Genomic DNA, 21,816 nt, shown 5'->3' with positions numbered 1-21,816 from the left:
TTAAGGTGAGTGGGGCAGCAACCTCACAAGCAAATGAATGTGACAGGCCTGCACGCACAGAGCCACCTTTGGATCTCTACCAGATTCCTGTGTGCTGAGTGGGAGGCATTGGCCCATCATGAACCCTCTGTAGCTGAAGAACTCTGCACAAACAGCCCTTTCTGCCTCGGGAGAACTGGCATAGCTATTTCACTTTTTTTCTTTTCCCTTGCAGTGTCCAAGACAAAGATTTTGGCCACAGGAGGAGCATCTCACAATAGAGACATCTTACAGGTAAGTGTTGGTAGTGGGCCTTACACCATGGCCTCTCCCATGTCTGTTACTTCTTTTTTTGTGTGTGTGTGCCAAATTTTATTTGCCTACATGGACAGTATACTAAGAAAATTGAACAGTAAATATACATTCTGATGCATGCTTTTCTTTTCTCTTTTCTTTTTTTTTTTAATATTATATTTTATGTTCTAGGGTACATGTGCACAACATGCAGATTTGTTACATATGTATACATGTGCCATGTTGGTGTGCTGCACCCATTAACTTGTCATTTACATTACGTATATCTCCTAATGCTATCTCTCCCCCCTCCCCCACGCCACAACAGGCCCTGGTGTGTGATGTTCCCCTTCCTGTGTCCAGGTGTTCTCATTGTTCAATTCCCACCTATGAGTGAGAACATGCGGTGTTTGGTTTTCTGTTCTTGTGATAGTTTGCTGAGAATGATGGTTTCCAGCTGCATCCATGTCCCTACAAAGGACACGAACTCATCCTTTTTTATGACTACGTAGTATTCCATGGTATATATGTGCCACATTTTCTTATGTCTGCTACTTCTAAGAGCCAGAGACTCAACAGGAAGTACACTCGCCATTCCCACTCCTGCAGGAATAGGGAGTTCTTAGCTCACACTCTCCAGGAAGCAGCTGTGTTGCCTTACAGCTCACACTGTGAGTGGGATCTGTCTCACATGCAGGTGAATTCTATGGCTGTGTACAATCCACTGTCTGACACCAGCATGTCCTCTGGAGTCACATGGAAAGTGCCTGTTCTTCCACATGGCAAACCTTCTCACATCTAATGCCAATGTTCTTGTCTTCCTCAAGGCCTCTGCCTTCCAATTTAACCATCGCTGATTCTCCAACTAGTCCTCTTGTAACACAGTTGCCAGACTGTTACTGTCCTTCTGGTCCTTCATTATGCCAGAAACATATGACCAAAAGTAGAATCAACCTGCAGATGTCTGACTCTCAGACTGTCACCTGTGGGGCTGTCAGATCCTGTTATGGGGACATTGTGCATTTTTGGGTGTAGCCTGGGGCTGCCTTAACTGTTAGAGTAATTATATTAGCTGTTCGCTTGTGACTACCTATCTTAGGTAAGATTTTCTAGAAACAAAGCCTGAAATGGGAATTCTTCTATAAGCAGTTTGTTGAGAGACTACTCCCAGGAAGAAGGAAGTGTGGGACTCAGAGTAGTACAGAGGAAGAAGGATAAGTGAGGATATGGTCTTGTCTGGAGTCTACTTCACCTCCATCCTGGTGGGGAGATAGGGCTCTAGAACATGAATTATGCCACAGAGCTGGTTTTACCTTGCGGCAAGGGGCCAACAGGACACCTTAGGGAGGGTGAGTAAATTTCCTGTGAGTGGTGGCCTATGCTAAGCCAAGGTCAGCTTTCTTGAGGAAGTAGTGCTGCAAGCCATTAGTAGCCAGTACTCACAGCAGCTGGGGCGGGATGCACAACGGTCCAGTGAGGGGGATCTGTGTAGGCATCAGTGGCATCTACTACAATATCTCTGGTCAACTAAGACCTCCCGCAAGTTCTTTCCATGTGAACTCCTCTTAGTACAGGTCCTCCATTTGAAATGTATGCAATTTATTTTTGAACCTAAATGGAAAACTTCACCACTATCCTCTTGAAACATGCCTTTGTTAGTTTGGGTTTGTTTGGGCTTGTTAGTATTAGTCTAATACCCAGCTGTCTCCAGCCCTAGGTCAGTGCCATTTGCTAAGCATACTTCCTAAATCTTCTGCTGTCTTTGGTGAAATGGCTAAAAAGTACAGGGACAGCCTGGGGAGCTGTGGCCCTCCACTAGGGACTTTCCCCAGGTCATCCTGACTATTGTCACCAGGGTAGCATGACCAAGCGTACTCCTCTTAAGGCAGTCGAGGTGGAATGGAAGGGGTCAGAAGACATATGAGGGAGAGAGCTTGGAAAGTGCATCCCACAACATCTGTGTTCCCTCTGAGGAGTGGCTCACCACAGTAGAACCTCTGTGTCCTTTTCAGGTGCTTGCAGATGTGTTTGGTGCCCCAGTGTATGTTATAGACACTGCCAACTCAGCCTGTGTGGGTTCTGCATACCGAGCTTTTCATGGTAGGTCGATGGAGGGAGACAGCTGTCTCTGGAAGTGGCCAGGACATGGTGAGCGGGGGCTGAGGAGGGTGGAAAGGGGAGAGTGAGGTGTTCCCAGTCTTTGAGGACATTGGAGTCTTGGGGACTTCAGCTTCATTTTTCTAGCACCCAGCAGGTGAGAACCAACCCATACTCTCTTTTCCTTTATTCTTTCCTTAAAGTGGGGGAAAAGAGGCTGGATCCTCACTGAATGAAGTCTGGTCAGAGTTAAGGTCAGCACAGGGACACGGGAAAAGAACACAGGGCATGGTTGAGGGCACGTGGGCATGGGTCTGGACAGCTAGAGAGCAGGAGAGGTGGACGAAGTCGAGAGCCGTCTTTTCAGCAGAACAAAAGTTGAAACAAAGGGGAAGACTTCAGGCCCAAGCAGTCCAGGACCCTGGACAGCGCCACGGAGCCCTGTTGCCCTGATGGAGGCCTTGCTGAAATTCTGGGCTTTAAGGGTAGCTCCCTAATCTAGGCGAGTTCTGGCGGGAGCAGCACATACCCACAAGGGCATTCGTCCTTCAAGTTGGATCAATTTGCCCTGCCTCCTGCCTGTTCAGGGAGCTCCTGTAGCAGCCCAAGTGGTTCTATTCTTTTCATGTTCTTAACTTTTTAACATACCTATTTCAGCTTATATTTTTCTTTTCTTTTCTTTTCTTTTTTGAGACGGAGTCTTGCTCTGTCACCCAGGCTGGAGTGCAGTGGCTTAATCTCTGCTCACTGCAAGCTCCATCTCCTGGGTTCACACCATTCTCCTGCCGCAGCCTCCCGAGTAGCTGGGACTACAGGCACCCGCCACCATGCCCAGCTAATTTTTTGTATATTTAATAGAGGAGAGGTTTCACCGTGTTAGCCAGGATGGTCTTGATCTCCTGACTTCGTGATTCACCCTTGCCCTCCCAAAGTACTGGGATTACATGTGTGAGCCACCACACCTGGCCTAAGCTTATATTTTTCTATCAACGTTGAGAATTAGGCAACATATCCTCCTCTTGATAATTAATCTTGGCGGGGTGTGGTGGCTCATGCCTGTAATCCCAGCACTTTGGGAGACCGAGGCAGGTGGATCACAAGGTCAGGAGTTCAAGACCAGCCTGGCTATTATGGTGAAACCACATTTCTACTAAAAATACAAAAATTAGCTGGGCGTGGTGGCACACGACTGTAGTCCCAGCTACTCAGGAGGCTGAGGCAGGAGAATTGCTTGAACCTGGGAGGCAGAGGTTGCAGTGAGCCGAGACTGCATCATTGCACTCCAGTCTAGGTGACAAAGCGAGACTCCATCTCAAAAAAAAAATAATAATAATTAACCTCTTACCCTTTTATTCTCTCCTCACCCCATTTACCTCACCCTGCCTCATGCCACATCCTATATCAAGATCACTTGGGAATTTGTTTCCAGATTCTTATATTAAGTACATTTAACATCATATTGGCTTTTATTCACACTTACCCATGAGTCTGCCTGCCTTTTTCCGTTCTTTCCTTCCTTCCTTCCTTCCTTCCTTCCCTCCTTCTTTCCTTCCTTCCCGCCTTCTTTCCTTCCTTCCTTCCTTCTTTCCTTCCTTCCTTCCTCTGTTTCTTACTTTCTCTTTTTTTTTAAACTTCCTGACGTTTTGGCCAGGCACAGTGGCTGTAATCCCAGCACTTTGGGAGGCCAAGGCGGGCAGATTATAAGGTCAGGAGATTGAGATCATCCTGGCCAACAGGGTGAAACCCCGTCTCTACTAAAATACACACACACAAAAATTAGCTGGGCATGGTGGCACATGCCTGTAGTCCCAGCTACTCGGGAGGATGAGGCAGGGGAATAGCTTGAACCTGGGAGGTGGAGGCTATAGTGAGCTGTTGCGGTGAGCCAAGATCGCGCCACTGCCCTCCAGCCTGGCGACAGAGCAAGACTCCGTCTCAAAAAAAAAAGAAACAAACAAAAAACTTCTTCTTTCTCCTTTATTTCTATGCTAAGGTTTTGTTTTGTTTTGTTTGAGACATGGTCTCTGTTGTCCAGCCACTGTACTCCAGTACAGTGGTGTAGTCATGACTCACTGCAGCCTCCACCTTCTAGGCTCAGGTGATCTTCCCACCCCCACTTCAGCCTCCCAGATAGCTGGGACTACAGGCACACAGCACTATAATCCAGTTTTAGAAGAGTTTGCCACCCCAGTGAGATCCTTCATGGTGTTTATGGTTAACGTCTTCATTTGCAACATGCACTAACGTGAAGTGAGTTTTCCCTTCTAGGTCTTGCAGGTGGAAGAGATGTGCCCTTTTCAGAGGTTGTGAAGTTAGCTCCAAATCCCAGACTAGCTGCTACCCCAAGCCTGGGAGCTTCTGAGGTGAGAGACCATCAGAATTTGTTTATAACATTTGCATTATGAAAGCTCGCTAGGGTTTTTTCCCCCACCAACAGGTCACCTACATTGAACTTGATGTGCTCAACTAAAGGAGAAATTCTGCTTTATTGAAATTATCAAGAAAATGGAGCAAAAGAGCCAGGTTGTCTGCTGCAAGTCACAGATGCTGCTGATTTTACAGCCAGGGTCAGATGGATTGCTGGGCATATTTTTATTGCTTCGTATGCCTCACGGTGGGCCCTTCCATGTCACTGGGCTATAAAAGCTACTGAAAGGATCCATCACTGAAACTCCAGACATGCTGGATTTCTAGCACTCGAATCTCAAGTCTAGACCCAAGATAGCTGTGCAGTCACCCAGGCCAGGAAACCCTGTGAAGGCAGACCTCACTTGTTGCAGGTTGGGTTCCTCAGAAAGCAGAGTCTGAGATGTCAGCTAAGATATATGAGGTTTATGGGAGTGGGAGGAGTTGCTCTTGGAATCCACAACTGTAGAAAGGAAAGGGAGTAGACAGGATTGGACAGAGGGAGAAGGTGAGCGGCAGTGCAGTTTCTGGAGCCTAAGCTATTCCGACAGAAAGCTCTGAAGCTGAGGTGACCTTTAGAGTTTTATCCATTTGGGCTAAGGGGATGGGCCTTTATACCCTATGTCAATCAGTCATCACATGTGGGCCACCCCAGGAGGGGGTGAGGCAGCTCTTTATAGCGAAAGCAATCTCCAAAGCGGGCAGCTGAGGGCTGTCTGCCAGCAGCACTCCCAGCAGTTGGGAGAATACGTTCTTCATTCCTGAGGTGAATCTGGATGGTACACCACAGCATCCGCCACACCACTGTACCTGTTTGCAGCCCAGCAGCAGGGGTGGGTGCATCTTGTAAGGAACTGTGAAGGCTCTGACATTTACCTGACTTGCAAGCTAACAGGTGAGCCTGCCAGTTTTGTAGCAGCAGGCAGAAGACACAGGACTCCTGGATCAGAGACAAAGGGCTTTATTATGATGAACCGTGAGGAACTCATGGTTCATCAGGAAGCATGAGCTTCATGCTTGCATCAGTTTCCCTTGGCCTCCAAATTCCACAGGGTGATGCAAAGTGGGCCCAGGTAGATACTGTGCACATAATAGGCTATGATACAACCAAATGATCCGGAGCATAGAAAACTCCCAACCTTGTAAAGGAACTGCGAGCAAACCTGCCCAAACTTTGCCACCAAAGGAGACATTATCCTTATTATTCTTGTCAGCAAACAGACAAACACTCTCTCCAGTGTCTCTGCCCTGGAGACACTATCTATATGTCTCTATGCTTTACAAACATCCTTGAAAAGATAGTCTGAAACAAAAGCTGTCACAAGACATGTAGAAACACCATGGAGAATTGTCTCCCGGCATATCTTGGAAGTAGGAACTCATGCTGTCTAGGAGACCAGACAAACCACACACATAGGTGTGCCCAAGCATCTGTAATTTTTCTGTTGTGTGTGAGAGGCCACTTTTCTCTTATGTTTGAGAGGCCACTCGATACACTGAAAAGATTCGATGTCGAGATAAAGGGCATTTCAGTTCTGGTTCTTATTCTGCTTCTCCTTCACCATGAGACCTTAAGCAGCACTCCTTGTCTCTAGACCTTTGTTTTTTATCTGTGAAGCGGGTACAACATCTGTCCTGCCTCCCTTTCACCTACTAATTGTGAGGCTTAAAAACAATACTTGACCGAAATGGCATTATAGTCTAACAGGAAATCTGGAGGTAGAATTGGTTCAGTAGTTCAACATGAGAACTCTGGTCATGTTCCCTGCAATTCCTCAGGTCAGCAGTGGACAATGGGAACATAATGTGAGCCACGTATGTCATTTAAAATATTCTGGTTGCCTCATTTTTAAAAGTAAAAATAAAAAGAAATGATTAAAATTAATTTTAATAATACATTTTATTTAATCCACTATATCTGAAGTATTGTCATGTCAACATGTAATAAATAGAAAAGTTACTAATGTGGGGCTGGACGCAGTGGCTTACACCTGTAATCCCAGCACTTTGGGAGGCCGAGGTGGGCAGATTGCTTAAGCCCAGGAGTTCAAGAGCAGCCTGGGCAGCATGGCAAAAACCCCGTCTCTACAAAAAATAAAAAAATTAGCTGGGTGTGGTGGTGCATGGCTGTAATCCCAGCTACTCTGGAGGCTGAGGTGGGAGCATCACTCGAGCCCAGGAGGTAGAGGTTGCAGTAAGCCAAGAACACATAAGTGATTCTCCTGCCTCAGCCTCTCCAGTAGCTGGGATTACAGGCGCCTGCCACCACGCCTAGCTAATTTTTGTATTTTTAGTAGAGACGGGGTTTTACCAGGTTAGTCAGGCTGGTCTTGAACTCCTGACCTCAGGTGATCAACCCGCCTTGGCCTCCCAAAGTGCTGGGATTACAGGCATGAGCCACCGCACACAGCCAGATCTCATTTCTGCCTGGGCTGTAACCTGGTTGGAAAGGAAAGAGACCCTCTTCTGGGCAGCTGTGTGAACTGCTGTATCGACTGCCACATGGTCTTCCATTGAGAGGAGCGCCTGCCGCCACAGTGTTTCTCCAGGCTGTCTTCCCTTGGCTCATGGTGGTCTTATATGTCTGAATGTTCAGTCGTATCAAAGAAGACCCTTGGCGGACTTGGCATCCTACATTTAGGATTATTTCCTTAGGAGAGCTTCACCAAAGTAGAATAACTGGGTCCCACACTATGGGCTCCTTAATACAGATATAAAGTCAGTCTATTTCCCAAAGAGTTGTATCACCAACTTTCACCAGCTGTACAATGAGGCGGCCATTTCTAGGTACTCTTACCAGAATTTTTTAAAACTTTTGTAGATTTGATCATAAAAATTAGTTTCTTGTCATAATTTATAGTTTAAAAATATCTTAAACTACAGATTTGAGAACTCCTAGCATTTCCTCTTTTGTGAATTGATGCTTTCTTTCTTTTGCCCAGCAAAAAAGTTAAATTGCAAGTAAACGGAATTTAAAAATTTTAAATTGCAAAGTGCAACCAGATGTAAGAGGCATTTCCCCTCTCCCTGTTCTAAACTGCTTTTTCTGCTCTTCTAGGTCTACGAGGCCCTCCTCCCCCAGTACGCCAAACTCGAGCAGAGAATCTTGTCTCAGACCCAGGGGCCTCTGGAGTGAACAGGCATCCCTGTTGCCCCTGCCTGCCCAGATTTACTGACCCCACTTGAAGACATGGCCCTGGACAGCAGGGATCCACTTCCCTGTTCTGAACAGCTCTTCCTGCCGACTCCTTGGAGTGTCCAGGACTATTTTAAAGCCCTCCTCAGCACATCTGCCTGAAGATAGATGGGCACTCGTGTCCTTGTGCCCATGTGCCCGTGTGCCCCAGGGCAGGAAAACATCTCTCTTTTCCTGTCTTTTATCCCAGGAAGCAGGACAACACCGAGACTAGAATATGTCCGATAAAAACTATGACTTTTCCCCTTGTAGAGGCAGAATTAAAGCTAATCTAGGGACTCAAATCAGCAGAATGGGGGAGACAAAGCCCTGTCTCACCCCCTAACCTCATCCTATCTCTTTCTCCAACCCTGATTCTCTGCCCACTCCTCCCCAAACCATGACCCACAGCCACCCCCACCCCATATCTTGATCCTACCATCCATCCTCTCCCCCAATCCAAACCCCACAGCCTCTTCTCTCCCACACCCTGCCCTCCTTGTTTCAGCTGTCTGAGGTGCCTCCCAGAGCCTCTCTTATTTGCCCCATGCTCACCCTCTCCATGCTGTCCCCATCCTCTCCTTTCACCATCTGTTCTCTCCCCCTCCTTTGTGTCCTCCCTCCCCAAACTCACCTGGCATAATTCACAACCTCCCGCCCAAACGGTGGGCCTGGTGGACATGCTTCCTGTGCCCTCCTTTTAGCTGTGCCCACAGATCACTGAGAGGGACCGTCTCCCAAGTGGCACAGTTTAGAACGTCTCTCCCTTTTTCTCCCTCATTCCCTCTCTCTACTTGCAGTCCACTTGTTGAAGAAGTTGTGTCATTTCTCTGGAAGAATTTCCCAAATTCTGGATTTCTTTTTTATTTTGGAGTATTTCATTAGCTGAAAAGTTGTGATTCTCACTTTGAGTTTTCTTCCTATATTTGTATAGTGAGTTCCTTTTTCCTTCCTCTTTATCCCTCCTGTTTTACTTTATACCTTTCTATTCCTTGCTCAAATTATTGCAAAAGCCTCCACAGAAAGTCCTCTGTGATCTGACTCCTGCAGACTCTTCCAGATTTTTCTTCTGCCCCAGGTCTTTACTGAGCTCAAGACTCCAGCTAAATCAAAATACTCATGTTCTCACCCAGAGTGACAAAATCCTGCAGATAGGTTTAAGACCTGGTAGATCAGAGCAGTAGCTAGTGGGAAGTTAAAAGGAAGGGGCTTAGAAAATGAATGGGATCAAAGGCATCACTTCTGATGGAGATGAAGCCATCTTGAAAGGGAGTGGTGTCCTTTGGAGGCATGGTGGACGAAAGGGGGCAAAGGAAGCAAGAGGTTAAACATAACGGCCTGTTAGATACGACAGCAAGGCCAAGATTCCGAAGAAGACAGACAACTCCCCCTAGACATTACTTTTTAAAGACATTTTACATTATTGGCCAGCAGAAAAAGGCTGTCTTGGACCATGAAACAGTAAACTGTAACAAAACACTTCAACATGAATTTGAAAATAAATTAAATAATTGTGGATATAAAAGGACACCAGAGATCAGAAATTCAAAACCTCAGAATAAAAATGAAAAAGCTACAAGCATATATGAGAAGAGAACTGACAGAACTTGGGAAATAATTTGAACAAAAAGATAAGTCATCACAGATATGAATACTAAATTATACTGTATCTTAATGAAAATAGATATGGTCACAAGTACATTAAGGCACGTAGAAGGTAGGAGTAAGAAAAGCTAAGAGAAGCAAAACAAACAAAGCAATATTAAGGGAAGAGCCAGAAAGACCCAGAAATAAAATGATAGATAAAGAAGATTGGCAAAGAAAAGATGAAACAGGTAAAATTGGAACTCATGAAGACAAAAGATAAGACAGTGGAATAGAGTTAATCTTTAAAATTCAAATATTAAAACTCAAACCCAAAAGAACTTTCTGAAAACAAAAGAAAACCTGAAACTTTATCTTGAAAGGGTCTATCTTGTTACTTCGAATATTTACCCAGAATGATGAGCTCTGAGACATATCCTACCAACTATACTTTGAAGCCAAAGGAAAAGAACTATGGAAGCCTCTAGGCCAAAAGACCTAGTGTCTTACAAAGGAAAGATCTCGTTGGCATCAGACTTCTCAACAAAGCGAGATAGCAATAGGGCAACCTTTTCAAGAAACTCAAAGAAAGTATGAACTGAGGATTTCATATTTCGCCAAGCTGTCCTTTAAGTATCAGGGATATAGGAAGAAGTTTTAATTACACAAGAACCCAGGGACTATTGTACCCACAACTTCTTCCTTAGAATTCTACTAAAAGACAAGCTTCATCCAACTAGGAGATGACTGGGGAAATGAGTAAAAGGACTGGATATGACCATTGAATATCTTTGGTTGTAGACCTGAGACCAAATGGAAGTGGGGATAAGTGTGGAAGAACAGTGTTAGTCTATTCTCACACTGCTATAAAGATAGTACCCAGCCAGACATGGTGGCTCATGTCTGTAATCCCAGCACTTAGGGAGGCCAACGCAGAAAGATCACCTGAGGTCAGGAGTTCGAGACCAGACTGGCCAACATGGTGAAATCCCATCTTTACTAAAAATACAAAAATTAGCTGGGTATGGTGGTGCACCCCTGTAATCTCAGCTACTCAGGAGGCTGAGGCATGAGAATTGCTTGAACCTAGGGGCAGAGATTGCAGTGAGCCGAGATCATGCCACTTCGCTCCAGCCTGGGCGACAGTGAGACTCTGTCTCAAAAAGATAAAAAATAAATAAAGATAGTACTCAAGACTGAGTAATTTATAAAGAAAAGAGATTTAATTGACTCACAGTTCCACATGCTGGGGAGGCCTCAGGAAACCTACAATCATGGCAGAAGGGGAAGGGGAAGCAAGGACCTTCGCATGGTGGCAAAAAAGAGAAAGCACGAACGCACAAGAGAGCAAGCAGGGAAAACTGTCTTATAAAACCATCGGCTCTCGTGAGAACTTACTATCATGAGAACAGCATGGAAGAAACCACCCCCATGATCCAGTCACCTCCCACCAGGTCTCACCCTCAACACCTGGAGATTACAATTCAAGATGAGATTTGGGTGGGGACACAAGTTCTAATGACATGAAATAGTATCAAATGGTATATGCTTTGACAAGACAGAAGTAACAAAAAAGAAGGGGGAGAGGAAGAGGAAAGTACAAAGAACTCCTTGTTGCTTAGGCAATATGTAGAAGTCAAAGAGCATTATTTAAAGTTGACAAAACAAGTATATGAAGTGTAAGTAAGGAAAAGGAGATTTAGAGCAGTAAAGGTGTACTGTACTATTTAAAGTAATAGTATAGAATACATAGTATAATTACTAGAATAAAAATGTAAATCTCCATCAATGCTCAAAGAAACAATAATAAAGGCAGTAGATTACAGTGAAAAACATACAGTGAAAAAAGGCAGTAGATTACAGTGAAAACATGCCATCATACAGTAAATATATTGAGTCCAAGCATGTAAGTTAAATCAGCACATGTGAAAGGACTTACCTATTAAAAGGAATATCAGATTGGCTTACAAACCAATGTCTTATTGTCTGTTATTTATAAGAGACACATCTAAAATAAGTGATTCAGAGAAGCTAAATAAAAAGAGATGGGCAAAAATAGACCGGGCAAGTAGGACCACAGAAGACAAAGATTACAGTATCCATATCTGAAAAGGTAGAATTCAGGAAAAAATAGACAAGACAATGAAGGATACATTAAAATGCTAAAAGCCACAAGTCACAACGAGGATATACTACTTATGAGTGTTACAGCTTCAATTATCTGGTTTGTCAACTTTAAATGATATTCTTTGGCTCCCACCTATTGCCTGTACAACAAAGAGCTCTTTGTACTTTCCTCTTTCTCTCTCCCTCGTTTTTCATTGTTTCCATTGTGTTACTTCTACCTTGTTAAAGCACATAACATTTGCATAACAAATTATGCAAGGAAAAATGAATAGAAACCTAGAAATAACAGAGAACTTTAAAACACCTCTGTCTCACCCAAGACTGAAGTTAAGGAGACAAAAAATACATTTAAGGATACAAGTGATCTAAATAACAGTATCTATAAAGTAGATCTAATGAATATATGTTGAACTTTCTACCTTGATAATAGAGAATACTACTATAGGGCAAGCGTGATACCTCATACCTGTAATCCCAGCACTTTGGGAGGCTGAGGCAGGTGGATCGCTTGAGCTCAGGAGTTTGAGACCAGCTTGGCCAACATGGTGAAACCCCATCTCTACAAAAAAATACAAAAATTAGCCAGGCATGGTGGCAGGAGCCTGTAGTCCCTAGGAACTTATGACTCTTCTAGGAATCATAAGATTGTTGTCCCACGGCAGCCTCACACACCCGGCATATCAGTGATTAAACCCATAGGGTGCTATCTCAAAAATAATTGTGAGTGGGCTTTTGGTACGTAGACTCCAATAAGACACATAAAACCCACAGTACATTTTAGGAAGCTATACTAATGGCATTAACCTGGATTAAAAGGGACTAAATGTTAAAAGACCCTGGACCCCCAACTTTCTATGGGCAGCAAACAGGCATAGTTGCTCAAAAGACAGTTTCTAGGCTGGGCATGGTGGCTCACACCTGTAATCGCAGCACTTTAAGAGACTTTTGAGACTTCGTCTCAAAAAAAAAAAAAGTATATATATCAGCAGGCCGGGCATAGTGTCTCATGCCTGTAATCCTAGAACTTTGGGAGGCTGAGGCAGGTGGATCACCTGAGGTCAGGAGTTCAAGATCAGCCTGGCCAACATGGTGAAACCCTGTCTCTACTAAAAATACAAAAAAAGTTAGGCGGGCGTAGCAGACGCCTGTAATCCCAGCTATTCAGGAGACTGAGACAGGAGAATCACTTGAACCTGGAAGGCGGAAGTTGCAGTGAGTTGAGATGGCAGCACTGTACTCCAGCCTGGGCGACATAGCAAGACTCCATCTCAAAAAAAAAAAAATATATATATATATATACACACACACACACACACACACATATACATGTATCAGAAAAATATGCAAATACACTTTAAGCATATTTTAAAATGCTTACTGACAAAAATCAAAGAGTTTGATAAAATTCTGTGTTACCATGGCTGTGGAACAATAGACATTCATATACATTTCTGGTAGGAGTGCAATTTTGTGAAACTCCTAAGGAAGGAAATCGGGCAACATCTAACAAAACTAAATATCAGTATGACTGAACCATTCCAATAGGAATCTGCACAAAGACACAATTCCAACATACAAGACAACGTGTGTATAAGGTTATTGTGAAATTATTGATAATAGCAAAGTACTTGGGAAAAGGCAAATATACATTAATATAGGACAGATTGAATAGATTATAATGCATCCATGCAATAAAAAGTAATGAGGAAGATCTCTGTGTACCAATGAGGGGTAAATTCCATAAACAAAGGACAGTTCTCTATTATTCTCTATTATTAGTTCTTTTTATTCCCCTTAACAAAGTTTTATAGTTTTTAGTGTATGTCTTACACATATTTTGTTAAATGTTTGATTTTTAAAAAAGATTTTGTGATGAAATGTATGACATTTATCATTTTAACCATTTTTAAGTGGAAAAGTGTTCATTGTTTCAATTGTTTTTACTAACATTTAGGAATATTCCATGGTATGTTGAATTATTCATTGCGAACATATAAAGATCAAATTCAGTAGCAGTAGGTATATTCACAATATTATGCTATCATCACCACCACACATTTCCAAAACCTTTTTATCATTCTAGGCTGCAGCTCTACTCACTAAACAATAACTCCTGTTTTTCTCTCTCCAGCCCTTGATGGCTATCCTTTCTGTCTCTATGGATTTGCCTATTCTAGGTTTTTCATATAAGTGGTATCATACATGTGTCCTCTTGTGTCTGGCTGATTCCACACACATGTAAAATAGTTAATGTTTTAATGTTTTAAATTTAAAGGTTCATTCACATTGTAGCAAGGCTGAATAATATTCTGCTGTCTTTATATACCGCATCCTGTTTATCCATTCATCCATCAGTGGACATTTGAGCTGTTTTCACCTTTTGCTGATTATAAATAATGCTGCTATGAATGTTGCTGTGCAAATATCTGTTTGAGTCCGTGCTTTCAATTTTTTGGGTGTATACCTAGAAGTGAAATTGCTGAATCATACAGGAATTCTGTTTAACTTTTTGAGGACCCACCACAGTTTTCCACAGTAGCTGCACCATTTTACATTCCCAGCAGTAATGCACAGGGATCTAGTTTCTCTACATCCTTGTCAACACTTGTTATTTTTATTTTTTTAAATATATATATAATAGCCATCCTTATGGATGTGAAGTGAAGTTTCATTGTGGTTTTGATTTGTGTTTTCCTAATGACTAGTGATGTTAAGCACTTTTTGTGTTCTTATTGGCCGTTTGTACACATTTAATTGTTTTGATGCTGTTGGAAAAGTGTTTCATTTTTTCGATTGTTTTCGCTAGCATATAGGGATAGTCTATGGTATATGGAATTATTCGTTGCTAACATACAAAAATCATTTTGTTTTTAGATGGAGTCTCACTCTGTCACCAGGCTGGAGTGCAGTGGCGCGATCTCAGCTCACTGCAATCTCTGCCTCCTGGGTTCAAGCAATTCTCCTGCCTTAGCCTCCAGAGTAAACTGGGATTACAGGCACCTGCCACCATGCACAGCTAATTTTTGTATTTTTAGTAGACAGGATTTCACCATGTTGACCAGGATGGTCTCAATCCCCCGACCTTGTGATCCATCCACCTTGGCCTCCCAAAGTGCTGGGATTACAGGCATAAGACACCACACCTGGCCATAAAAATCAATTTTTGTTTGATTTTGTGTCTTGCAACTTTATTAAATTCACTTACTAGTTATGGTAGTATTTTGTATTAGTAGGATATGTAGGATTTCTATCCATCGTGTCATGTCACCTGTAAAAACAAAGACAGTTTTTCTTCTTTTCAATCTGTAAGCATTTTATTTCATTTTCTTGCCTTACTGCAATGATTAGAATGTCTAGTATAGTATTGAATGGAAGCAGGGAGAGTAATAATCCTTGCCTTGTTCCTGATCTTAGGGGACAGCATTTTATCACTAAGAGTGTATGTGTGAATACACCCTCCATTGGGCTAAGAAATTTCCTTTCATTTCTTGCTAGAGGTGGGGAGGAATGTTTAAAAAGAATGTGTAGGTTTGTCTTGAATTTTGGCAAATGTTTTACGTATCTGTGTTATGGTTTTGGTATTATGTGTTCCTTAAATATTTGATTGAATTCACCAGTGAAACCATCTTAGTTAGATGTTTTCTTTGTGGAACTTTTAAGTTAAAATTCAATTTAAATAAAAATATATGGCCCTTCAGATTTTGTACTTCTTTTTGTGTCAATATTAATAGTATGCATCTTTCAAAGAATATTTTTTTTTTTTTTTTGGTAGAGACAGGGTGTTGCCATGTTGTTGATAGCAAGCCCTAACCCTGTCATAAACAAGCCTTAAAGAAACCGGCCATAAACAGGATTTCTGCAGCAATGTGACATGCTGATGAGGACTGTCATGCACACTGATAAAAGTTGTTGGTTTACTGGAGCAGGAATACCTGTCCCTGCCTGGAGCAAAAAACTGCTCAAACCACAAACAATAGCAGGAGAGAGCTGTGCCTTGACAGCATGTTTTTGCTGCAGATAATCAGCCAGAGCCTGCTTCTCTGCTCCTCACTGAGATTGCTTTGTTTCCCATAAGGAATGCTTTTAGCTAACCTACAATCTATCAAAGCTATGCTTATCACTGGCTTTCTGTCAATAAATGTATGGGTCAAGCTCTGTTCATGGCTCTCAGCTCTGAAGGCTGTCAGCCCCTAATCCCCACTTTACACTATATTCCCATGTCTTTGTCTTAATTCCTCTAGCACCACTGGTTTGGAGTCTCCATGACCGAGCTGGTCTCAGCAAGCGGTGCCCAACGTGGGGGCTCAAACCCAGGTGTAAGGATCACCGGAGCAACGGTTAGAAAATGTGGAACTACACTGGAGGACACCCGAGTACTGTTAAAGCAATTCCCATGGTAAGAAGGGGAGCTCAGAAGCATCAGGGTAACAATGGGACAAGGGTCGAGCAGGCATGAGGCTTATTTGAGTCTTCTTCGACATCTCCTCAGAAAAGGAGGAGTGAAGGTTAGCAGTGGCTGACTTATGCAGCTTTTTAGTGCGGTAGAGAGATACTGCCCCTGGTTTCCGAACCGAGGAACTATGAATGTAGAGGTCTGGGAAAAAGTAGGCTGCACACTGAAAAAGGCATATAAGGATGGTGCTGGGGATATTCCTATAACTGACCAGTGTGGGCTCTGGTTCATTCCACCTTGGAGCCTTTCCACACAGATTATAGGAGGAGGAATCAGAGGAAGAAGGAGAGTCTAATGAAGTAACAGAAGAGGTGACAGAACAGGTTTGCTTGCCAGCTAAAGCAACAAAGGAGGGAGAGGTTTGTCCCTACCCTTCTGCACCCCCACCCCCTCATTATTTTGAAGAAAAGGAGCGGCCTGACCCTCTGAATCTTTCTTTTCCAGAGGACACTGGGTGAAAAGTAGTTGCCCCAGTGACTGTTTGAGCAGCGCCTCGAGCGACCGCTGTCAGTTCTATTCAGGCAGGAATCCAGCAAGCTAGACGAGAGGATGATCTGGATGCTTGGCAGTTTCCTGTTAGAATGCACCCACCTGATCAACAGGGAAATATTACGGCTACATGTGAGTCTTTCCCTTTTAAAATACTTAAAGAATTTAAACAAGCTATTAATCAACATGGACCAGGTTTTCCTTTTGTAATGGGACTGTTAAAGAATGTTGCTGTCTCCAGTCAGATGATGCCAGCGGGCACGGCAGGATTACTTCTAGGTAGGTCTAGTTTAAATGTAAAAAGAGTGCAAGTACAAACAGGAGTCATTGATTCAGATTATAAGGGGGAAATTCAGATTGTTATATCTACTTCTGTTCCCTGGAAAGCGGAGCCAGGAGAGCGTATAGCACAACTCCTGATTGTGCTGTATGTGGAAATGGGGAGAAGCGAAACTAAACGGACAGGAGGATCTGGAAGTACAAATAAACAAGGGAAAGCAGCTTACTGGGTAAATCAAATTACTGATAAACATCCTACCTGTGCAATAACTATTCAGGGACAGAAATTTAAAGGTTTGGTAGATACAGGAGCAGACATTTCAGTCATTTCTCTACAGCACTGGCCGTCTGTGTGGTCAATTCAACCCGCTCAATTTAACATAGTTGGAGTTGGTAAAGCCCCTGAAGTATATCAAAGTATTTATATTTTGCATTGTGAAGGACCTGATGAACAATCTGGGACTATTCAGCCAACTATAACTTCTGTCCCTATACATTTATGGGGGAGAGATTTATTACAGTAATGGGGAGTACAATTCCCCTTTATATAGAACAATTATATAGCCCTCAAAATCAGCATATGATACAAGAGATGGGGTATGTGCCTGGCATGGGATTAGGAAAAAATGTACAAGGGTTAAAGAAACCACTTCAAGCGGAAGGAAAACATTCTTGTCAGGGTTTAGGAGATCATTCTTGGTGGTGGCAATTGTTAAGCCTCCAGAACCTATACCTTTAAAATGGTTAACAAGTAAGCCAATTTGGATAGAACAATGGCTGCTGACTAAAGAGAAACTGGAGGCTTTAGAGGTCTTAGTTACTGAACAATTAGAAACAGGATATATAGCTCTAACGTTTCCCCCTGGAATTCTCCAGTCTTTGTTATTAAGAAAAAATGTGGTAAATGGAGAATGTTGATAGATCTTAGAGCCATTAATTCAGTTATACAACCTATGGGAGCATTGCAGCCTGGACTGCCTTCTGCTGCTATGATTCCAAAAAATTGGCCTTTAATAGTCATAGATTTAAAAGACTGTTTCTTTATTATCCCCTTAGCTGAGCAAGACTGTGAATGGTTTGCATTTACAATTCCTGCGGTAAACAACCTGCAGCCTGCTAAACGTTTGCACTGGAAAGTGTTGCCACAAGGCATGTTAAACAGTCCAACAATTTTTCAGACTTATGTAGGACAAGCAATTGAACCTACTCCTAAAAAATGTTCACAGTGTTACATTATTCATTTTATGTACGATACACTTTGTGCTGTCCCTGCTCAGGAAATATTAATCCAATGTTATAATCACTTGCAAAACTCAGTTTCTTGTGCTGGTTTAATTATAGCTCCTGACAAAATTCAGACTCCTACTCCTTACTCCTACTTGGGGACCTTAGTAAATGACACTACCATTGTGCCACAGAAAGTAACCACACGTAGGGATCAATTGAAAACATTAAATGACTTTCAAAAATTACTAGGAAACGTTAATTGGGCATGACCTGCTCTAGGCATTCCTACCTATGCCATGAGTAATCTATTTTCTACCCTTAGAGGAGATCCTAGTCTCCCAAGCCCTCAGCAATTAACAAAGGAAGCTGAGACAGAGTTACAGCTGATTGAAAAGTAAGTGCATAAAGCTCAAATAAATAGAATAGATCCAGAAAAGACTTTAGACTTATTGATTTTTCCAACTCAGCATTCACCTACTGGTGTTATTGTCCAAGAGCAGGATCTTGTAGAGCAGCTTTCCCTCCACATACTAATTCACGGACTCTCACTCCTTATTTGGATCAAATTGCTACTCTGATAGGAAATGGGAGAACTCAAATTGTTAAACTACATGGGTATGATCCTGGAAAAATTATTTTTCCTCTTACAAAGGCATAAATACAAAAAGCCTGTATAAATAGACTTAATTGCCAACCCATTTAGCTGATTTCATAGGTGTTCTTGATAATCACTTTCCAAAGACAAAATTATTTCAATTTTTGAAATTAACTAATTGGATTCTCCCTAGAATAACTAATTTTAAATCAATTGAAGGTGCTGAAAATGTTTTTACAGATGGGTCTAGTAATGGTAAAGCTTCTTATTCTGGATCAAAAAGTAAAGTTTTCCAGACACCCTATACTTCAGCTCAAAAAGCGGAGCTTGTAGTTGTAATTGAGGTGCCGACTGCTTTTGAGATGCCTGTCAGTGTAATTTCTGATTCTTCATACGTGGTTCATCCCACACAATTAATTGAAAATGCTCAGTTACAATTTCATGCAAACAACTGATGACTTTATTTACACAGTTGCAAACAGCAGTTAAGAGTAGAATGCACCCTTTTTACATTACTCATATTAGAGCTCATACACCTCTTCCGGGACATTTGACTGCAGGAAATCAAATGGCTGATCACCTAGTTGCTATGGCATTATCTAATGCTAGACACTTTCACAATTTAACCCATGTTAATGCCTCTGGTCTCAAACGCAGATACAGCATTACCTGGAAAGAAGCTAAAGCTATTATCCAGCAATGCCCAACTTGCCAAATGGTGCATTCCTCATCTTTTACAGGAGGAGTTAATCCTCGAGGATTGGAACCTAATTCTCTTTGGTAAATGGATGTCATACATGTTCCCTCTTTTGGGAGACTAGCTTATGTACATGTATGTGTAGATACATTTTCTCACTTCGTTTGGGCTACATGCCAAACGGGGGAATCTTCTGTGTTAAATGGCATCTTCTGCAATGCTTTGCAGTCATGGGCATTCCAGCTTCAGTTAAAATGGACAATGCTCCAGGCTATACTAGCCAAGCTCTAGCTACATTTTTCTCTATATGGAATATTAAACACATTACTGGCATCCCATATAATTCACAAGGGCAAGCCATTGTGGAAAGAATGAATCACTCCCTAAAACAACAATTACAAAAGCAGAAGAGGGAGAACAGTTATTATAGGAACAGTGATTATAGGACTCCACACATACAACTAAATCTAGCATTATTAACTTTAAATTTTTTGAGCCTGCCTAAAGGCCGGATGCTATCAGCAGCTGAACAGCATCTACAGAAACCAGCTTCAAAGACAGAAGCAGAACAACTGGTTTGGTGGAGAGATCCAATAACAAAAAGTTGGGAAATAGGTAAAATAATAACATGGGGTAGAGGTTATGTTTGTTTCTCCAGGCCAAAACCGGCAGCCGATTTGGATATAATCAAGACACCTGAAACCTTATCATGAGCCAGATGCTGAGGAAGAGATTTTGGGAGGAACCCAAGGATCCCCCACTTGCAGCCATGTCGAGACTGACAATAAGTCCGCCTTTCCTGCTTGTAGTGGGTGATTTAAAACTTGATCTCCCTAATCATCACGTGACTTGTCAAGAATGTAGATTGTTTTCTTGTGTGAATTTTTCCTTGTATAATACTGATCATTCTATTTTAGTGGTAAGAGCCCAAGAAGGAGTATGGATACCTGTAAAGCTTTCCCATCCTTGGGAAGCCTCTCCTTTTGTGCATATTATTACTGAAATGCTTCAGAAGATTCTGAGACACTCTCAGCGTTTCATTGCTACTTTAATTTTAGTCATTATAGGATTGATTCCTGTCACAGTTACTGCTGCAGCAGCTGGAGTTGCTTTGCATTCCACAGTACAAACAGCAGACTATGTAAATAATTGGCAGAAAAATTCTACTTTGCTGTGGAATTCCCAAACTAAGATAGACCAGAAACTAGCTAATCAAATCAATTATCTCCAACAAACTGTAATGTGGCTAGGAGATCGAGTAGTTAGTCTAGAATATAGAATGCAGCTACAATGTGATTGGAATACTTCTGATTTTTGCATTACTCCTTATGTGTATAATGAAACAGAGCATGAGTGGGAGTTAAGAAACATTTGAAAGATCATATTGGAAATTTACTTTAGATATTACAAAACTGAAGAAACAAATATTTCAAGCTTCTCAGGCACATCTGATGCTAATGCCAGGAACTGAAGTGCTTGAAGGTGCTTCAGATGGATTAGCAGCTATTAACCTGTTAAAATGGATCAAGACTCTTGGAGGTTCTGTGATTTCAATGATGACTGTGCTTTTAATCGGTGTTGTTTGCCTTTATATAGTCTGCAGATGTGGATCCCAAATCCTGTGAGAAGTAGTCTACTGTGACAAAGCTGCCTATGCCTTTATCACTTTGCAAAAACAAAAAGGGGGGACATGTTGGTAGCAAGCCCTAACCCTGTCATAAACAGACCTTAAAGAAACTGGCCATAAACAGGATTTCTGCAGCAATGTGACATGCTCATGATGGCTGTCATGTACACTGCTAAAAGTTGTTGGTTTGATGGAGCAGGGCAAGGAACACCTGGCCCTGCCTGGAGTGAAAAACTGCTCAAACCACAAATGATAGCAGGAGAGGCTTGTGCCTTGAGAGCATGTTTTTGCTGCAGATAATCAACTGGAGCCTGTTTCTCTGCTCCTCACTGAAATTGCTTTGTTTCCCATAAGGAATGCTTTTAGCTGATCTACAATCTGCAGAAGCAATGCTTATCACTGGCTTTCTGTCAGTAAATGTCTGGGTCAAACTCTGTTTGTGGCTTTCAGCTCTGAAGGCTGTCAGCCCCCTAATCCTCACTTTATACTGTATTCCTGTGTCTTTGTCTTAATTCTTCTAGCACTACTGGGTTAGGGTCTCCACAGCCGAGCTGGTCTCGGCACCATGTTGCTCAGGCTAGTCTTGAACTCCTGTAATCCTCCCACAAAGTGCTGGAATTACAGGTGTGAGCCACCACACCTAGCCAGAATCTTCCATTTTAACTTGTCAAATTTATTAGCATAAAATTTTTTAATATTCCTTTATTATGCTTGCATCTCTGTAGTACTTGCAGTGAAAGAATTCTTTTTCATTTCTGAAATTGGTCTTTTGCAACTTTTCTCTTTT

At 42.3% G+C, this 21,816-nt stretch overlaps 1 protein-coding gene across 2 annotated transcripts in view; it reads left to right on the top strand.

Moving 5' to 3' along the window:
• The window catches only part of XYLB (xylulokinase homolog (H. influenzae)), a 75,926-nt gene extending 55,215 nt beyond the window's left edge, over positions 1-20,711 (top strand). The window contains exons 16-20 of one of the 2 annotated variants that reach the window (XM_011953313.1): positions 215-273; positions 2,286-2,373; positions 4,639-4,733; positions 15,904-16,058; positions 20,061-20,711. In XM_011953313.1, coding sequence (XP_011808703.1) covers positions 215-273; positions 2,286-2,373; positions 4,639-4,733; positions 15,904-16,058; positions 20,061-20,115 — 452 coding nt within the window. In that variant the 3' untranslated portion in view covers positions 20,116-20,711. Of the gene's footprint in view, positions 1-214; positions 274-2,285; positions 2,374-4,638; positions 4,734-7,834; positions 9,477-15,903; positions 16,059-20,060 lie in introns of those variants that run through there. The other variant, XM_011953314.1, reaches the window with a different exon arrangement.
• Positions 20,712-21,816: the final 1,105 nt, after the last annotated feature.

This window comes from Colobus angolensis, unplaced genomic scaffold (assembly GCF_000951035.1).
Source record: "Colobus angolensis palliatus isolate OR3802 unplaced genomic scaffold, Cang.pa_1.0 Scaffold36, whole genome shotgun sequence".
Taxonomy (NCBI): Eukaryota; Metazoa; Chordata; class Mammalia; order Primates; family Cercopithecidae; genus Colobus; species Colobus angolensis.
Note: the sequence above shows the minus strand (reverse complement) of the source record. Positions and strands in the feature narration are given on the sequence as shown.